The 19888-nt window shown below is 43.9% G+C and overlaps 1 protein-coding gene across 12 annotated transcripts in view; it reads right to left on the bottom strand.

Annotated features, from left to right (window-relative positions):
* The window catches only part of ABI1 (abl interactor 1), a 76827-nt gene that overhangs the window by 20870 nt on the left and 36069 nt on the right, over positions 1-19888 (bottom strand). For all 12 annotated transcript variants that reach the window (XM_084510690.1, XM_084510695.1, XM_084510694.1 and 9 more), the window contains exon 3: positions 9808-9984. In XM_084510690.1, coding sequence (XP_084366816.1) covers positions 9808-9984 — 177 coding nt within the window. The remainder of the gene's footprint in view (positions 1-9807; positions 9985-19888) is intronic.

Genomic DNA, 19888 nt, shown 5'->3' with positions numbered 1-19888 from the left:
GGGTGAGGATTCTTCTTTTTTGAATGAGAAAAAGGGGCAGTTTCACTGATTAAATAAATAAATACATACATACATACATAAATGCATAAATAAATAAATCCTAGTGCTGTTTCGGAGGGTGTTTAGAAATAAACTCTCCTTTCCAGAACAGGCCTCCTAAGGCACAGCTTTACAAACTGCAGTTTGCAGACCTTCTTCTCCTCCAAGATGCACAGACTAGTCCAAAGCAGTTCATGCACTCAGAAAAAAAAATAATTACGCTTTCTAACGATGTACATATGTAAGATGGATTTCTGACGGGGCCCGCACAACCAGCAAGGAACAGCTGGGATTTTACAAATCAAGAGGTGGGAAGCCACTGCCCTGAAGTTATTCATATCACAGGAGCAGAAGCCCAAAGCCCAGTCCAAAACCCAAATGAAAAAGCTTAGCTGCGGTATGTAAACGTGGAGGGCATCCCATTCGCTCCCAGTCTGGGCAGAGGTTCATCAGCAGAGTGGCAGAATTAAAGCATTTCAACCACTTCTGTCCCCACATGCTTATTTTGTGGATAAACACGAAGCTCAGTTTCCAGGATGCCTGGGTACTCTTTCAAGTATTATATTTTTAACTCAGGCTCGCAGCGATTACATTTGCTTTCCCTTCTTCCAGGACTATGTGACCCTTCCCCTTGCTTCACCAGTTGCCAAGGGCAATAGCATAATACCAGGAATTTGTTAAAAGAAACCAAATAGTGAAACTGTCGCCCTGTTCCCCTGTCCTCCCTCCCCCAGCAGCCAGACAAAACCTTCACGAGGCTTGCAAGGAAGGGTGGCATGGTTCCTTACCCAGCCTCTGCTATTACAAACAGCAGAGAAAAATTTAAAACCCCAAAGCTTCCTCGCTTTCCTTCCCTCATGCGGTGCCGCTCAGCGCTCACGGTGAGTCTTTCCACCCCCTCCTTAATCACTGCTACACTCTGCCTCCGCTGCCGCAGCACCGTGGCTGCATCCAGCACTGAACCTGGCATCCTCATCTCGTCTCCTACCTTCCTCCACTGCTCAATTCACTAAATGTGCATCTCGAGTCCACCTCCTGGCCTTTGTTCCTGTCCGTATGGCTCCATCAGGTGAGCTTCGTCACCTTTGCTACCAATTAAATAATACCCAGATACACAAACACACAGATTTTATTTCTTATTGTGCAGAAGAGTTGGTAACCACTGTCCCCCTGCTTTCAGTAAGAAGCTCTGCAGAGCCCTCTGTGCTGCTGTCAGTATAAACAGGAGTCACAGGGGCAGGAAAACACAGAGGGAAGGAACACAAAGGGAACGGGGACTCTGAGGGGAGAGGAACTCCTGATCCTGTAGAGAGAAGTATGGGAGGAACGCAAATGAATCAAAGCGAGATGAGCCATATGGCTATTTAATCACGGTTACTAAGCTAATTAATTAGGAGGAGCCATTTTCTTGTATTTATTGGCTGAGCTCACGAGGTCAGCCTTGCTGCCTTCCTTGGTCTGAAACCCAAACTCTGTGCTCTCTAAACAATCCAAAAAATTGCTTAGATCCGGGAATGGTTTAGGCAGCAGGGTCTAGACTTGCTATAATCTCAAGAAAAGTGGGGGAAAAAAAGCAGAAAACCGAAAGGAAAAGCAGGCATATGCTCCGTGTGGGTTCAGGCATCTCTCTCCAGCTGCCTCCAGGCCAGCCAGCTGGCGGAGCACAACCAGCACCCCTGAAGCGCCGCATCAGCACCACAAAGGTCAGAGGCTGGAAGGAAGGAAATGGAGGCAGGGCATGAGGAAGGTTCACAGCTTGAAAAAAGGAGAGGCTGTACCGAGAGGGAGCTGTAAAATTAGAGACAGGAGGTGCAAAAGGCTTCAAAAAAGCGTAGTGGGACAAAGAGCAGCACTGAGGACTCCTACAGAAGCTGTAAGAAGCACGGCTCCCTTCTTCTGCTAGCTGTATTACCAGAGACGGTCTTGAGGCAGACACCAGCATCCTGGACAACACACACGTCAAGACAAAAAGAGTGCACAGGCTTGCTGGGGGCGTTTGTGATGCTGAGGCAGAGAACAAGACGGAGTAGGATGCTCCCAGAAACAAGCTAAGTGGTAGGAAGCAGCAGTACTGGCTGGGGTTTCTTGCGAGCATCCTGGCAGAGAGGCGTTTTCAAGACAAGAACAGGGCCATTTTGCCGTTCCTGGGAAAACCTGCCAAGCGTGTGGATGAAGTTTTAAGGGCTGACACAAATTTAAGAGACAGAAAACACAGGTTTAGGTTCAAGAAAGAGGAGCCAGCCCCCTGCATTTCCATACGAAGCAGCAGCACACCTGCAGGGCTTTAACTACTAAGGAGAGCAGGGTGGGTGAGGATGGAGAGCCAGCAGTGAGCTGGGAAGAAGTAATGTAGAGTGGGCAAAACCAGGTGTTTGTAACAGCCATGCAAGGCATTTAACAAAGGCAAAAGTACAGCTGCTTTTGTAACTGATACAGGGACTTCAGAGAACCTGGACTGGGAGTTTTAAATGTGTTTGGACAGGGCAAACAATGCCCTGGGACAGCCAAGTGATGACTCTAAGAGGCTGACTTGCTTAAGGCAACTGTTTCAGCCTGCTCCGTTCCGACAGTCCTAACAGGCCAAAAATGAACTGCAGAGAGGCAGGACTGCAGGGTTCTGCTGTACACAGCCAAAGGGACAAGGCCACGAATGGCCCAAGATTCATGACCAGCATAAAAGGGCAGAGGTCTGAGGCCATCAGAAGTATTTGGTAGCCAAAGGATGTCCAGACATCTGAAGGGCTCTGCCGGCTGGCCTCAGGAGGCAGCCATCTACAGAACTGTTTTTAATAGTTTCCATGCCAAGCAACAAGTCATGGGGGAACATTAGTCATGATTCAGGGAATCAGAAAGCTATTATTTGAGTTGCAAATTGTGTTTGGAAAACTCCAGTTATGAACACTGCACATAACTCACTTATGCGAGCCAACCTATCTGCAAGCACAGAAATACAAAGGGCCAGTTGCAACAGGAGCAAAACTCTCACCACACTGAAGTCCAGGACCTTCTTCCATACAGTTCAGGTATGAACTCTCCAGTCCAAGACTCCAGCGGCTTTAAATTTCTGGGCAGGTCGGCTGTACCTCCCCTGCTGTATGCTGCTGCTATTTTTCCAGCTCCTGAATTTCAAGAGCCAATTTCGCTCTGTACTCCGCCATACCTAGCGTCTCTGGAAGCAGTCATTAAAGGCTATCCAGGATAAATGCTGACAATAGGGAAACAAAGGTTTAGAAACTGCTGTTGCTCTAATCTGCATTAATAGAGGGTGTATGGCTAACTCGGAGCTTTAATATGTATACTCTGTAAAGGCAATAACCAGCCTTAGATCTGTTGTTACCTTTGGCCAGTAATCACAGCCACCAGCTGCAACAGAAAAGCACAGGACTGCTCTTGATGACTCTTTAGCCAACCTCCCCTTTTCCTTAAAAAGTTATATCCTTTATTAGCCAAGGAGGAATCATCTGGGACATCCCTGCAACAACCGCAGCGGCCGTAACACCTTTGAAGTGCTGTTATGTCGCTGCAGCTAGGGAATCCAACTGCCCCCCAGGCATCCTCGCAGGTTTTTGCGCAAGGATTGCCTCCTGCCTTAGCAGTGGAGCAGTTTGGGATGTGGAGTAACACAAGATAACACAATCGGAGCAGGAAAAGCAGCAGGAAGGGTAATTGTACAGGAAGGTTTGGGATGCTTCAGGAATGGAGACAGTAAGGCACTAGTCTAGAAGTTTCCCCACAGAAATCAAGATACGGACTTAAGAAGAAGGGCATTTGTGATCAAAGATGCTTCTCAGAAGGCAGTCTGTAAGTGGGCATCAGACACTCAGGGTAACACACTTCTGCCACTAGTTCTGGGCATTTTTTTGAAGAAACCATTGTGTCTGTTTCCTTACTGGAATGGTTCTGAAGTTTGTGTTTATTTTTATATATATATATACATATATATATATTTTGTTATAATCTATTGTAAGGCAGCTATTTTGAGAAAAACTTCATCTCCAAATCAATATTTCTTTCAAAAACGAATGTGAGCAAGTAAAGCTTCTGCAATTAAATCTCATTTTCTATCTGTAACATCACCTAGTATTATTTGCAACTTAGTAATTGCATAGCTTTCTGTTAACAGTAACCAGACGTAGCTTGTCACTATTCCTTCTCACCTTTATTTCCTCCTTTTTTAATGTCTTTTAGTTTCCAAACTAAGCAGGCAAAATTTTTCAAATCATTTTATTTTAAAACATTTTAATATATTAAATGGCTGTTAACAGAAAGAAACTACTCATAGACAATGGACAAATTCAATATTGTTCCCTCAGCAGTTATCAGTAGTCTTGTTCTGAGAAAGATACATCACATTCCTGCTTTGAAATACCTCAAGCTCTTTGAATTCTTTTAGTTGGTAATGTTGAGTAGCTACAACAAAATAAGGTTAATAAAAAATATTTTCAAAATTAGAAAAGAGAGACCTCATAGCGTTACGTTTTCTTTGGAATGAGAAAGGCTTGAAACCTACGTCGTATCGGATTGCATGCTTCTGAACTTGAACTCTGCACGCTTCTGCACTTCCAGTAGCAAGTGCCCGATGAAAAGCGCTCGCTGTCAGCACTCACCCCAGTCACCAGAGCTGGCAGCAGGAAGGGTTAGTTGTTCCCCCAGAGAAGCTTCTTTACCCTACAGCAATATTTACTGTTTGGCCACAACCCGCTGAGGGATGATGTGACAATAATGAAATTACGGCCTTTGAAGCATGAGTGTCCGACAGCGGCTAACGCAGGAACAAAGGCAGCAGAGGCTCAGGTTCAGGATCCCTGCCTCACTTTATTTTTATTGCAATGAATTATTCAAAAGTTAATACTCACGTGGCCAACACAAAGTCTTATCCTAAAGGCAGGCATGATAAGGTGGCCTTCCACCCTCACACCAGCACCTCATCTGCATTTTTGCCTCGCACAGAGGTAAGCACGAGGACTGCAGGTGCCTGGAGCAGGCTGCGAAGCACAACACGGGTGGGAGCAAGACTCCCTGCTGGAAGCTCAGTATTGGTTTGGCGAGCTTGGGCCCCATCCCTACTTTAAGGGAGTCCTTCCAACTTCCATACGTGCATTTTATGGTGAGGAAGTTCCAGATTTTTTCTTCAAACAGCTGAACACAGCTCAAGGGAGTTGCAGAACTGTTTGTTGCATACAGCAAACTCCATCCAACTACAACTATTTGATGTTTTAATTTAACGTGTATTCAACATTTTTATCGCCTTTACCATAAGTTATCGTTTCAACTTCCTGCTTTGCTGCCATTTTTCAGATTGCTGCAATTCCACCTGCCTCCTATCAAAAAAAGGCGTTGGAACAAAATCTAAGGCCATCACCAGGGCTTTCAAGGCGGCTTCCAAGCTTCCTCCTCCTTCTCCCCCCTCTTAAACTGAGGATTTTCTGTATGAGTAATTGTATTTGACCTATTTATTTGCTGGCACGTTGCTTTTTTTTTTTTTCTCCTCCTTTCACAAAAGAAGGGGAAAAGAAGGAACGAAACGTTAAAGCAACCTCTGCCTAAATTTCCAACCAAGCTGTCTGCACAGGAAGGTGGGCTCTCACATCACAGCGGTTACTCTGATTTACCAAGAATGACTTCAGTTACATTCCCCTATCCCCAGAGGGTGACAGCTGAGCCTCTGATTTGCAGACTGGCACAAACACTTGCCTGTGTGTTTCTTGGAGCTATCTACACACAATATTTGTGTAGTAAAGCCTTGTCTCTAGAAAACAAATTATAAAATTGTTTTGTCCTGCCTGTGACTGATGCTAGGCTTGACTTCATAGGCACACATATTAAAAAAAAAACAAAAAAACAGCTTTACTCCCTATGGAAATTTCATCCATATCAGGCCTTCCAAAAGGAAGGGTAGGGAGTGAGGAGTCAGCACAGCTTGGGGCTGCCGTGGAGTTTTGGACTGAAGGAGAAAGCACCTTAGCAATCCTAGGATAGTCTCTAAAAGCTTTTTTGTCAAGATGCTACTGGAGAGGGTGCTAAGAAATTGCACTGCCTTCCAAGGAGGTTTCCCACAGCAGGGCAGAAACCTGCTACAGAGAGCAGCTGCCTACCACCACCCGCCCCTCTCCCCATCAGCTGCCTCACAAAAATTGCTGCCTGCATGCAAGAGGCGGGCACGCAGAGCCCTCCTCCATGCCCCAAGCACAAGTTTCTGCTTTTGTGTCCCCTCTATACAGCCAGGAGAAGCATTTCATAGAGACAAGGAAAACAGAGTGTTGCTACAGAAAATGTACAGGGGAAGCAGGTATTTACTCTGAAGATTACATTTTTTTAAAGTCTGAGAGTTTTTGTTTATATTTCATTTATTATTTTTACATAAAACAGTTCCAGATCACTCCTTAAAACATACTGCATATCTTAAAGACATTTTCACCATCCAGGATCAGTATTTCTCGAAATAAATAAAAGCAGGAACAGGATACAATCCAGCCTGTATCTTTGATCCCTCTTCCTTGTATTTCCTCCTTTCAGTTTCTTTATCAAATCCCATACCAAACCACCAAAAATAGAGTCCTATTAACGGCAATAAATCATCATCTATGGATTTCAAAGTGCTGCATAATTTCTAGTTAATACTAAATGTCAATGTATGTGTTATACTTTATTGACTGTTGCACAGCAGAGCTATAATCAAGGATGTGCAATTAGTACAGCTGAAAACTCAAACAATTCTTTTCCACCTAGAAAAAACACACATGATTTCTAAGGCCTTACTGCAGATGTTGCTGCCTATCAGCTTGGAGAGAAATTTTTCTTAAGTCTTACTTCAGACTATGGTCAAGAAAGTATCTTCTAGGACCATTCTTGGCACAACAAAGCTTGCAGTGCAGTTTCCTGTGCACTTCTAATTTGTATGTGCAAGAAGCAACCCAGCCTTTCAGCATCACTAGATATTTGTGCTGACTTCCAACAGGACCTGATCCACCAGTTTCTGAAGTTACTTTGGCTTGATTTTCTTAAAACAGCACTGTCTACATCTAGGTTTGCTACTTCCTTTGGAGCTTTGCTTTCCTTTGGAGCTGTGACCTGTGTCACACTCTAGTAAGCCCAGTAATATGCTGGCTAAATACATGTAATTATGTTATTCACTGTCTCAGCCCAATCTTCTCAACAATGTGTCCAGTGAAGGTCAAACTGATGAAGGTGTCAAACATGTGATAGCCATCTTAATCTATCTACCTGAGGCCTGACTGACGAGCAGCTTGTTTCATTTGTTTAAGATGTCTACATACTAAATAGCAACATCATCTTTCTACTCACTGCTTCATGCTCCCCACAGTAGGAAACAGGCTCAGGCATATCGCTCAGGCAATCAATGTCACATTAAGACTCTAAAATGGGAGGATCTGTTCACTCTGTCAAGAGTAGAGAGGCCTTGCAGAGATCTTGACAAATTAAGAGGGTTGTGCAATCACCAACTGCATGAAATTTAATCAGAGCAAGTGCCGGATTCTGCACCCGGCAAGGGGCAACCCCGGCTGCACGCACAGGCTGGGGGCGAGAGGCTGGAGAGCAGCCCCAAGAAAAGGGGCCTGGGGGCTGTGCTGGAGGCCAGCTGGCCACGAGCCAGCCGTGTGCCCTGGGGAGCACCAGGGAGGGCATAAAGCTGGCAGAGAGCCTCCACGGGAGGGCTACAAAGATGGCAAAGGATCTAGAGGGGAAGGCATAAGGGCCCTGGGTTTGTTCAGCCCCGAGCAGAGCAGGCTGAGGGGAGGCCTCATGGCGGCCTGCAGCTCCCTCACGAGGGGAGCGGAGGGGCAGGCGCTGAGCTCTGCTCTCTGGGGACAGCGACAGGAGCTGAGGGGACGGCATGGAGCTGGGACAGGGGAGGGTCAGGATGGGGGTTAGGGAAAGGTTCTGCACCCAGGGGTGGTCGGGCACTGGGACAGGATCCTCAGGGCAGCGGTCACAGCACTGAGCCTGCCAGAGTCTAAATGCTTCTTGAACAACGCTCTCAGACATATTTGTCTGATTTTTGGGTGGTCCTGTGTGGAGCCAGAAGTTGGACTTGATGATCCTTGTGGGTCCCTGCCAACTCAGTATTCTGCGATTCTATGTTTCTGACTCAAAGAAACAAGAGCAAGCTATAATTTCTAGCTGACTTATGAGTTGCTCATTTGGTTATTACTGGATACTGTTTCACTTCTGAAAAAATCAAGTTTGTAATGCAGAATTAAACCACTGAGAGTTAAAAAAGCTTTATTAAAAATATTGCATAAGACCTGCCCCAAAATAGGTAAACAGCACTCTTTTCCACCCTCTGAATAAAAAGGGTCACTTTAATAAAGATGCCAGTACTCCTAAGAGCAGGTAGTCATATTGGAAAACGCAAGCGCTACAGCTTAACAACTTCAGTATTTAGGGATCAAGTAGCTTGTTTTGAGCCTGCACAACACAAGTAGTCTTTGAAGCTGATGCTTTGCTGCACTAAGAATAATTATTCTATTAAAAAAAAAAAAAAGTTTTTTACAGCACCTGAACCCTGGAGCACTTAAATGTCGAAAAAAATATCCTGATGTTGAATTTGTGGATTCCTGCATTCTCTATTCATTGAGCTCTCTCCTTGCATACAGGCAGAAAAGTCGGTCTGACTCCAGTATTTCTATTCTACAGCTATTCAAGAGGCTTGTCTTTCGGGCTTCTTCAGTCCAGTCCCTCTCAAATTAATAGTGTGAAAGATTCCTACGAGTTACAGATTTAGTACAGGTTTGGCTACCAAAAAAATAAAACTAAAAAAAAATTTAAAGTCAGGTAGTTGAAAGACACTACATTAATTCATAGCCTTGAGCTGTCATAGCACAGAGATGCTTTTTAAGTTGTGTTGGAATTAGACTCCTCTAGGCATTCACAGGGTTACTACAATGCAGGAGATACTTTGGCACTCTTCTGTGTTAATTCTGAAAGATCTGTTCCTCAAGAGCTCAGCCATTCAAATGGCACTTGAAGGGCTGATCTAGCTGCTCTGACTGACCAGAGTACATCTAGCTTTAGAGGACACACAGGTCTTGAATAAAAGCTTTTTAATTCTATTCAAGGGAAGACTGTTGTGAACTGAATATACCTGAAGGCCTGCTCTGGGGGTAATGCAAGGTTATTATTTGCTATGAAAAGATGTCCAGGGAGCAAAGGGTGTTACAGTAATTCATTTTAACCATGGTGATTTCAAAAGATGTATACGTTAATTTATGAAAGGTTTGATTTAGAGAGAAGAAAAATGAGGCTGCCAAATGCACTAATGGGAGAGAGAGATCAAATGCCACTGAAATTTTAATACCAGCTATCTGTCCCCCCTGTTCCCACTTCCCCCTCTCCTCCCCCCCAGAAAAACACTAGCCAGTTTTCCTATAACAGGTGACTTATTTGTCTCAGTACTTTAAGACATAAAGGGACTGGCAAAGACAATTTAATCAGGGGAGGTAGTAGTGAGAATTTTAGCAGTCAGTCACGTCCTTTTTTTGACAAGTCACTAAGCTTAGATCATGAGCCAGTATTTCCAGACACTGACTACCATAGACAGTCACAGGGTGACAAACATTGCTCAAAAAAAGTCTTATTGTAAAACAATCCATTCTGTTATTGAAAAATTTGCATGTGGGAGCGTATCAAACCCACAGTCCTTCCTACTATAAGTGAGCTAAACATTTTTATGTCAGTAACATTCTGCCCCAATCCTATCTCTTGGTCTGTACTACTTGGAGTCCTGAAGTGTCCAAGTATTCTTACCTTTACGCCATGGCCAACATCATCCAGCACCGTGTAGTCTATAGGTTTTCGAATATACCTTACAGGACGCTCCATGTTCGCTGGCGCTATAATTTTGTGAGTTCTCGATGTGTTCTTATTGGTCGTCAAAATGCCTATCTCTCTGCGAGCGACCTTTTCTTTATGGATGTCCACAGTCTAGATTGAAAACAAGAAAGTATGGGTTTCTTTAGGCATTTGTTGTTTTTCTTTTCAGAGCTATCTACATGTTTAGGCTATGCTATTAGACAAAGATTCTGAACCGAGTTAATGCTGCTGGAAGGATGCCAGGTTATTGACGAGACGAGTTTAATCTACACGAGCATTGTTTGAAAATTATGCTTTAATGAAATAACCAATATTAATAATAAAATTACAATTATACATTACTGCTTTGATGCTCTAAAGACACTACGCAGATACAGTATGTGCAGATTAACCCTCGACATTCTTATGAGTGACAACAGCAATAAATTACTCCCACTCCCCAGCTGGGAAACCAGGACAGACAAGCTCAGCAGTTTGCCCAGAGCCCCAGAGGGGGACTGGGCTTGGGAAGTCTGCGAGGTAATTTCTTTCAGCAGAGCCATCAGTGCATATTAAAGTTACAGCGTGCAAAGGGAAGGACCAGTCTCAGCCCTGACACTAGTCTCGGTCACACTCTTTACAGCACGTTTACTGAAAGAATAAAATGGAGCCTTAGAGATGCAAGGAAGGGAATATAACAGCCACACCCATGTTAAGCTCCATCATTATATTAGGAAATTCCTAGAGAGACAAAGAAAGGTCAGCCCTGCATTGTGTGAAGGATCATACTAGGCCTCGCGTACCAGATGCGTGCTTCTACATGCAAGATAACCGCTGCTTAAACCCTCCTTGAGGTAGAACAAGTCCAGATCAAGCATCAGATGGACATAGAAAACCCCACCTCTAGGAAGCCTATTTCAGTGCCCAGGGATTTAATTTACTGGTTTAAGTAGTTACTAGAACCTCAGGATCTCATTGCAGAAGATGGTACCTGACAAAAACCACCACTCTAAGTCACTTTGAAGAAAACCTATTAAACCATCACTTTTTCCACTACAGAAAATAATTCTTAGTCTGTAAGAGTCGATTTCTCCTGAACAGACAGAGTGTCAAAGCTCAGGAAAAAAAAATAAAAAATCACCCATCAGTACTGGTTTGGGTACATCTCTAGAAATGCCCTAAGCTAAAGTGGGTATTAGCAAGAGCAAGGTTTTGTTTAGTGAAGCAGAACCAAAGATGAAGCATAAAATTAGTTTGTGTGTCACTCCACATGAGGCAGGATGAAAAAGAAAAAGGTAAACATCAAGGAAATGACCATTTCTAATTTCTAGAAAAGCCAGCACTCGGTGTTTGGAGTTCACTATCAAATTCCTTCAACTGATAACTCTTCTACCCCCCTCTTTACCAAATGTATACGCTCTCATACTGTTTAATTTTCTTAAGTATAGAAAGAAATTCTTCAACAGCTTTAGGACGTGGCATTGCAGATTGCAAGTGGGAACACAAGTGGAGAAGCATCTAAAAGCAGTGATATCGAGCAAGCTTGTTTTCACAGCTTAAAGCCAAATAATAGACAGCTTGTAACACTGCAGAAGGGTCTTACTTTGAAAGGTAAGGAATCATAACAGAAATAAAAGTTCTGATTTTTCCAGAGCTATGCAAGACATTACATGTGTATGTCTGCATTAGCTTATTTGGAGTAAGTTAATTACATACCCCAATGAAGTTTTGGAAGCTTCGGGTCAAGCTTCATTGTTTTAAATACTCATACCCTGAAAAAATACCAGTCAGGGTGGAAAAAAAAAAAAAAAAAAAAAAAAAAAAAGCACCTTTCTAAATTAGACAACCCTAGACATGAAGCATTTGTCATTACATCAGTATCAAATACATCAGCCACTGCACCCACGTTTGTTCTGGAAGCCAATTTCACAGAAGACAGAGCAAAGACTTAAGAACAAGACTACCTGTGTTTCTTCAACTCCAGCTATTATTTGTTCTTTTCCTTTTAGAGACTGAAATGTGTTAGTACTGTCTTTTAGTTGGCTTTCAGCAAGATCAAGAGCCATTATTTGAGTATTCTGCTACACGTTCTTAGCTCATCTCTCCTCCAATTCCTCTGTACAGCTTGAACCCTTTTGTTCAGCGAGCCACTAAAATGCAATGCCTCACACTATCTTGCAGAACTCTAAGGTGCAACTCCTCACATTTTTAATACATGAGGACTGCACAGGTAAAAAACAAACACTTCAAAGTCACCTAAGTAACATGGGATGCCACAGAGAACGTCATCATAAGGCACACGCTACAGGGTCTTAAAAGAGGATGTTTTAAAATACTACTGTGCACAATGAAATTCATATTTTTACTCTTATGAGCAGAATCTGTTGCTACTAACAAATTATTCTTTGCTCAGTGTGGACAAAAATGCATCTTTATACTAGCACTTCTCTTAATGTTGATGACAAAGAAAACAACCGAAGCTCGTCACAGTACAAAAACACGCATCTTTTCCTAGCAGGTGGCTCATGAAGACTGACTTTTCCTCCCTGCAATGAACAATGAATTCCATAAATTACTAGAGCAGAGAATAAGAGATTTGCTGTTCAAAGCAACCGAGACTGCAGCTCTCACTTCCCACATCTGGTACACTAGGAAAGCAAGGTGGTGTTTTGCCCTGTGCAAAGCCAAGGCTCCAAACATATGCTTTGCACATAACAATGCACGTGAATTGTTGTGTGTTCAGCAGACAACACAAAGCACAGTAGCTGCTCATTTTTATATTTGTATGTGTATTAATTTGCTTGATGGTGATGTGGAAGTTTATCGTTTAGTCATCGGCAACAGAGCCTTGATTATTTCACTTCCAGAAAGAGGAAAAAGCCATTTCTAGCAGGATAGCATAGCTGTCCAGCCAGACAACAGCGAATTCCCACGTGAGACAAGCCAAACACACCGGGTAAAAGCCAAACCTGGCCATCCTGGCACCAGCATCCTGGCCACAGCTGGCACCTGCAGCTGTGAGCTGGTGCCCACTTGGATGTGATAACAGGATGTCTCAGCGGTAGGTGGCTTGCCATTTCATACACAAGACCTAATTCTACCCTTCAGAGATGAAGAGAAGCATCTCTGGTGTAATTTAAGGTTTGGGATATAGGGATGGGATTCTCACTCCTAGACAACATCATCCAGAAGGAACAAGTCCAGCACTGTACTGATTTGGAGAAGAGGAAAGGCAGCCCTTCCAGAAGCACATGTGTTTTTTAGGAAACAAATTAAAGCTAAACCCTTTTGCCACTGTAACTAGGTGCTAGGGAACTCACCAGCTAATCCCAGAAGCAAAGTTGGGCTTGGAGGTTGAAGGGACTGTTAATGATTAGCTGCCTCCGCTGTCTGGCTGCTTCCAACCATTTGAAAGAAGCAGTGGATCAACAGGATGTGGAGTTAAACTTTAACTGCTTGCTTTCTCAGAAGTAGCCTCAAGGCCAAGTGGAGTGCAGCAGTGATGCAGCAAGAAGTGAATTTTTTTCCTTTTGTGTGCCTCTGACACAGCTCTACCCATGCAAGATGCTCTCGACAAATCCTTTAGAGACAGAGGCTGCAGTATGCGTGGCCAAGCTAATCTGGGGAAATATCTCAACAGTTTAATGAAGGCCACATATATAAGGATCAGATTTAAAAAACAACTTCAAGCTTTGGTCATCTTCATAATATTGAACCCCTGCATCTCAAACCACTTTCATGAGCCACATACTCGCACAGCCACAGCTTTTCTCATTAAGTGTAAGCACAGTTGGTAAAGAGCAGGCTTTTTTTAATCTATTCATCTGCTGTTGCCAGTATCAGGCTGTCCTGAACACCAAGACAACTCACTGCACCAACACCACAGACTCACACCAGATAAACGCCTGGCAAGGAGATGAGGGGAAGCAATTTGTGGCACTGGGAAAAGCTGCCAGGCCTTGGGGAAGAGTGGGGTAACAGCAGAGGGGTAACCCAGCCCTCAGCAATCGTGGTTATCACATAAAAAAGTAGACAGATGAACCCCCCAAAAATATTTTAATAATTTAGTTTAAGAAACTACAAACTATTTTTTTTTTTTTTGTAAAAATCAACATCACTTTCACCCATGTCTTCAGGGGTGAGTGAAAAGCCACTTCAAGGGCATTTCCTTGATTTAAAAATGTAATGTTCAACATACATCAGACAGAAACAATCCTAAAATTAAGCCACCATTTTTAATGATAGCTTTTCAGGCCATTTCATACAAAACTTTCAGATTTTAAAATCATTACATAATTGCCCTTCAAACAACTGCACTGTGCTGCAAAGATCTGCCAGGAGGTAACTTTTCAGTTTGGCTCCAGGTTCATTCAGACAAGAACAAACGTAGGCTCAAACTCCACAGGCCACCTGAAGCTGCTATTTAAGAGAAAGCAAGGAGAAAAGGAAGGCAGAACTGCTTGTTACTAGCCACAGCGCTCCCTAATTTTGACATTGTTTTCCTTTTTCGCCTTTTCAGTTTGTGGTTGAATACGGGGTTGAGTTTATTACTGAAACTTGATTTGAAATGAAGTAAAACCTTGATTACAAGGCAAATCAGCATTGCACACATCTAGGTGTTAGCAACAGCAGTTAGGATTATTCTATAGGAGCAAAAGCACAGACACGAGACAGCAGCACGACCCCTTACCACTTCCCAGCCCCATCCTCCCAGCGTATTTGGTGCAACTACAGATCACCTGCATGAGTCTTGGCAAGTGGACCTGCACAAAGCTGGTGCTGGACTTCCTGCAAGTCATCTCTACAAACTGCTAGGGTTTGTGCTTTTAAACAGCAAGTTAACAGGGAGAACAGGACTTCATTTGTTTCACATCTGAGAGCAGTGAAATCCCCATAATCAAAAACTGTATTGCTGGCAATATAAAGGAAAAGAATGCCGTAAAGATAAAAGTAGGATTTCTGCTCAAAGACAAAACAATTGCAACACTAGATTTGACGTATCAAGTCAGGCTAGCAAGCCATCAAGTGTGCTTTCAGCAGAAATTTTGCTTGATGTTATAAAATACTGGGCAGACGCACAAGCTTCAGACTGAGCCCAGTCAATAAAACCCTGCAATGCATGCGGCAGGGAGCGGTGAGGAGAAAGGAGTTTCATTTCCTTCCTGGTACAACTGTCTTGATTCCAAGCTTTCTTGCTTGTATTTGAATATGAAAAGGAGGATCTGTTCTACTATCTGTAATTCTATCTACAGCTTCTGACTGCTTATAGCAGTAAAATACAGAATCACGGAATCATTAAGGTTGGCAAAGACCTTCAAGATCATCTGGTCCAACCATCCCCCTACCAATGTCACCCACTAAACCATGTCCCTAAGCACAAGGTCCAACCTTTCCTTAAACACCCCCAGGGAGGGTGAGATAACTACACAGATAGGTAATTCTACAGATTAACAAGCATGAAAATAAACATTAACATGTTCTAGTAAACACACATTTTCTATTAAGTACTACAGGCTCATACACCCAGCCTGCCAACTGTAGTGTTAACCAAAGGAAACTTAAGAAACACAGAGAGATGCTTTCAGCATCCCCTAAATAAAACAAGAAAAAAAAAAATTACTCTTTAGTTTTGTTCCTAGATCCAACTTTAACATTAGCCCTTACTGATATTCTCCAAAACGGCAGATTTTATTTCAGTGTCTCGCTACATAGTCTACACAGTAAATTTTCCTGAAGTTAAACAATCTGATGAGACCAGAAGCATTAACCTGTTCTGGTTTAGAAATACTTATCCCACTGCTACTTCCATAAAGCACATTTAATGAGACTTTTTAAATAAACAAGTTACAGTTAATCAAATAATGCCACTGAAGGGAGCCAGGACAACACACATTGTACAGACTACCTGCAATGAAGTCGTTTGACCTACAAAAAAGATTAGTTAAATCCCCAGCTTTAATGAGCTCAGACAGTTGACTTCAGGCAGAGCACATCTCACACTATTATTTTGTGAAGAAAATTCAAAATAAAGCTTAGTGTATTCAACAGATGGAAACGTGAACATACACTGCAAGAGAAATTCGAGAGCAAAGATCAGTCAGGAGTTCAAGGCACAACAGGCATGAAAAAGCATGAATGGTTTGGGGATTTTTCCTCCTCCTTGGAGACATCACCTATAGATATCTACACAGTATTACAAATTATATCTTTCATTAACTCTTGATCAAAGTGCAAGGAACAAGTATTTGCCTTGATTATCATTGCTTACATGTCGTGTGATACCCATCAAAATAGTGTTCAAGAACCTCAGGAATGTACCTACAGAAATAAAAACCTTTCATCTTGCTTAAGAATGAACAAACTTCAGTAATGATTATACAAAAGGTCAGAACTAAGGAGTTCAGGACATGTCTGTTATCGTTTCTGACTATCATTTATCAACTGGAGATGAAAGATGTAGCTAAGGTAAGCTAATAATCAAACACGAAGATTTCCTCAGACGTGCAGATTTAACTGTCTGTCAATAAACACACAAACATACAGGTTGACCCACAAAGAGGCGAGTCCTCCCTGGTTTGAGGCCCTACTGGAATCCCAATGTCAACCACTGACAAGAGATACCTTGAACACCTCGTCCATGTCTGCACTGACCCAGTTACAAAATGGAACTGGGCAAACTGGGGGGCATCTGCCTCTTCCCACCCCTCTTCTAAGCCTTGCTCAAAGAATGGATCAAAAGCTTGGTCAAGTCCTACAACCTCATTCCCTTCCCTGAATTTTCTTTAATCAACGATGTTTAAAGTGAACAATAATCCTTAATAACCCAGAATCTCCTGCTGTGCTTTCTGAAGCCGCACCGTGCAAGACAGGTTGCCCGTAACCTCCAGCAACGTAGGAGGCAACTGAAATAGATTTAGGAGTCACAGTTCCCAAGCTGCAAACCCAGCAAACTTTCCTTGTAGGTTTATAGATAGAAGTTTCTCTCACATTCCCTTCAGCGTACAGACAAGTTCCAGCAGTAGGACAGCCCTCTCCAGACAGCTTCATCTCCTGAAGCCCTGGGAAATCCCGGCCTCCTAAGGTGAAAGGCTAGAGGACCCAGATAAGCCTTGCCTCTTAATCTGATGTATCACCTCCCTTTTACCGCAGGCAGGGTTCACAATCAAGAGATTTTATAGATTAACACAACAAACTGAGGTCATCAACATACATACAGCAGCTTACAATCTCTATAAAATGTTTACATCCTCCTGAAGGGGAAAGGCTATAGATGGGGCGAAGGAAGAATTATGAAAGAAATACCAAGTCCCATTTCCAGAGGTAACACATACATAAGTGAATACAATTTTTTATGTCTCTGCAGATACACACACTGCTAACAATGCCATTTACCAACATCACTCAGTGTTGGGGAGGAGAGGATGCTGAAGATTGACGATTGTGTTTTATTTTCACAGTTCCAGTTTACTGCTACAACTGGATGTCGTCTATGTCTGAAGGCAGATTGTTTTTCAGTTTATCCTACGAAGCTGGCCCTTGACTTTAGAATTTAAATCTTTTTCTTTATACACAAACCAGCAGATTTGTCTCAGGTTCTCCTAGCAACAGTCACCAGCATAAAGCAGACCAGATTTTCTGCAAAACTGAACTAAAACATCAGAAATCTAAACAAATGTTCTACCTTTACATAAATATTTTGCCTGGGATATCAGGAAAATTGGGGATGGGAGGCAGTGGGGAAGTACACCACAGACAGTCCACAGCATGTCCTGCTCAAGAAATTTAACTTGATGAAGGAATATCTGAAGCTGGAGCAAGTCAGGTGAGGGGCAAGCTTAACAGAAAACTGATTTCTGACCAACAGAGTGTGTGCTTGCAAGTGTTAAAGTACTGATATATATTTAGGAAAATGGGGAGTGGAGATGGTTGCTGATACACTGATGAGCCTCATTAAAATCAAGGAGCTCAAAACAAGAGAAACAGGCTTAAAGCTTACAAAGAGCCTCACCTTTGGCCCTCCTGCTGTTCTGAAACCAGAAACCTTCCTTCCTAAAGAAGAGCAGGGTTCACTATTGGACTGAAAGACCACAGACTGCATTTGGGAAGTTGGGAAGTTGCACATACAGCAGCCTTGAAAAGGAGAGAGAAGAGCTTTGTTCAGCAGAAGGATTATTTATATAGATCCTTTTCAGAGTACCCTGTTGGCAAATCTAGTCACATACTTTGCTGGAAAAAGTAAGCAGAAAGGGGACAGAAAGCAAGGACACGCTGGAGGGGCCGGGAGCGGGTGCGTGACATTCTAGGACAAGAATCAGAGCAAGGAAAGCAACCCACTAGTCCAAGAGCTGGACTCAAGTTCATGCTTGACTTTTCTCTCCTGGTGCCAACTGGAAACAGGAGGGCTGCTATGGAGGACACATGCTCATCCTTCACACAGGACTGGAGGAAAGAAAGGAGGCTCCTCATGTTATCCTCCAACAGCCTGCTTGCAGGAGATGCTGAGCCGAAATGGGGCAGCTGAAGGAACTCAGCAGGTCCGGCCTGTGCAATGCCACCTCGCAGAATTAGGCTCTGTAAACGAGGAGCATCTCTGAAGAGTCACGAGGGCACCTCACCACATCCTCACCGCCGGCCCCGCAGCTGAAAGGAAGAGGACGTTAACGCAGGGCATACGGAGAGGGGATCTGCAGAGTATTTCTGGGAACGAGGAGAGAGCTGTGGGAAGGCAGGCTGGCAGATGGCGACTGACGACAAATGGAGCTGAAGTCCTGCAGAGGAAGAGATTTCAGCAGCCCTGCGGAGACCCTCGGTGCGGAGAGAAAACGGTTAAGGCAACAGACCTCCCTCCTCCCTGGCTGCATTGGTGACATGCCAGAAGCCCTTTGCTCAAGTTCGCAGAAGCATGGGGGAAATGGAACTTCAAACATCTGGAGCACGGGGGTCAGAAAGCGCCGCGAAGGCAGCTGGCCCCGAACGCAGGAGCAGGCGGTCTGCCGGGACATCAGCGGAGCGAAGGGAAGAGGTGGGATGGCTCCGTGGCTAGGAGCAAGAGGCTGGAAGACGGCAGATTGCAGCAGCTCTATTCCTGGCTCTGCCAGACTCCCTGTGCTCTGCCAAGTCCCTCCGCAGCTCGGGCCGGCTCCGAGGCCGCCCGCGGGCATCCACACCCCGAGCCTACACAGGCAGAGCTCTGAGGGGCTCGTGTAGCAGCCGGGCTGCCTCCAACACCTGCCCCAAGCACTGCCAAAAGCAGTGACAAAGATACCAGGGGTTCCTCCGAGTTGCTGGGGACAGCAGCAGCTTCCGTGGCATTTTTCCCTGCTCTAACGAAATGCCCAATCTCTCCAGAAAACGCTTTCCAGTATTTGCGGAGGTTCAGCAGCAGCTGAAGGCACACCACCACTTCACAACTGTTTTGACACAGGAAGCACAGAATCAGCTCTATCAGCTCAAAACCACAGCTCCTGGCAAGTTACCAACTGCTAGCCATCCACTTGAGTCCCTTGCTCTGCAACAAACCCCTGTGGGAAGGACAGTGCCCATTTTGGTCTATTTTCCCACGTGCCCAGTGATAGGATGAGGGGGAATGGGCTAAAGTTGCACCAAGGGAGGTTTAGGTTGGATATTAGGAAGAACTTCTTTACCAAAAGGGTTGTGAGGCACTGGAATGGGCTGCTCAGGGAAGTGGTGGAGTTACCATCCCTGGAGGTCTTTAAAAGACGTTTAGATGTAGAGCGTAGGGATATGGTTTAGTGGGGACTGTTAGTGTTAGGTCAGAGGTTGGACTGGGTGATCTTGGAGGTCTCTTCCAACCTAGACAACTCTGTGTGCGATTCTGTGTGTATTCAGTCACCCCTGCTCCCCTCATCCTTTCTTCACCAAGACACGATCCCAATAAAGGAACAATAAAAGGTATATCTACAGCTCGCTAGAGGAGGAGAAATGTTCTACACCATCAACAGAGTACACATTTTAATGATTAACTAACACCAGTTGCATTGCTAGCACAGGTTTCCAGAGAAAAACCCACCTAAAT

Source organism: Aythya ferina (genome assembly GCF_964211825.1).
Source record: "Aythya ferina genome assembly, chromosome: 2".
Classification (NCBI taxonomy): Eukaryota; Metazoa; Chordata; class Aves; order Anseriformes; family Anatidae; genus Aythya; species Aythya ferina.
Note: the sequence above shows the minus strand (reverse complement) of the source record. Positions and strands in the feature narration are given on the sequence as shown.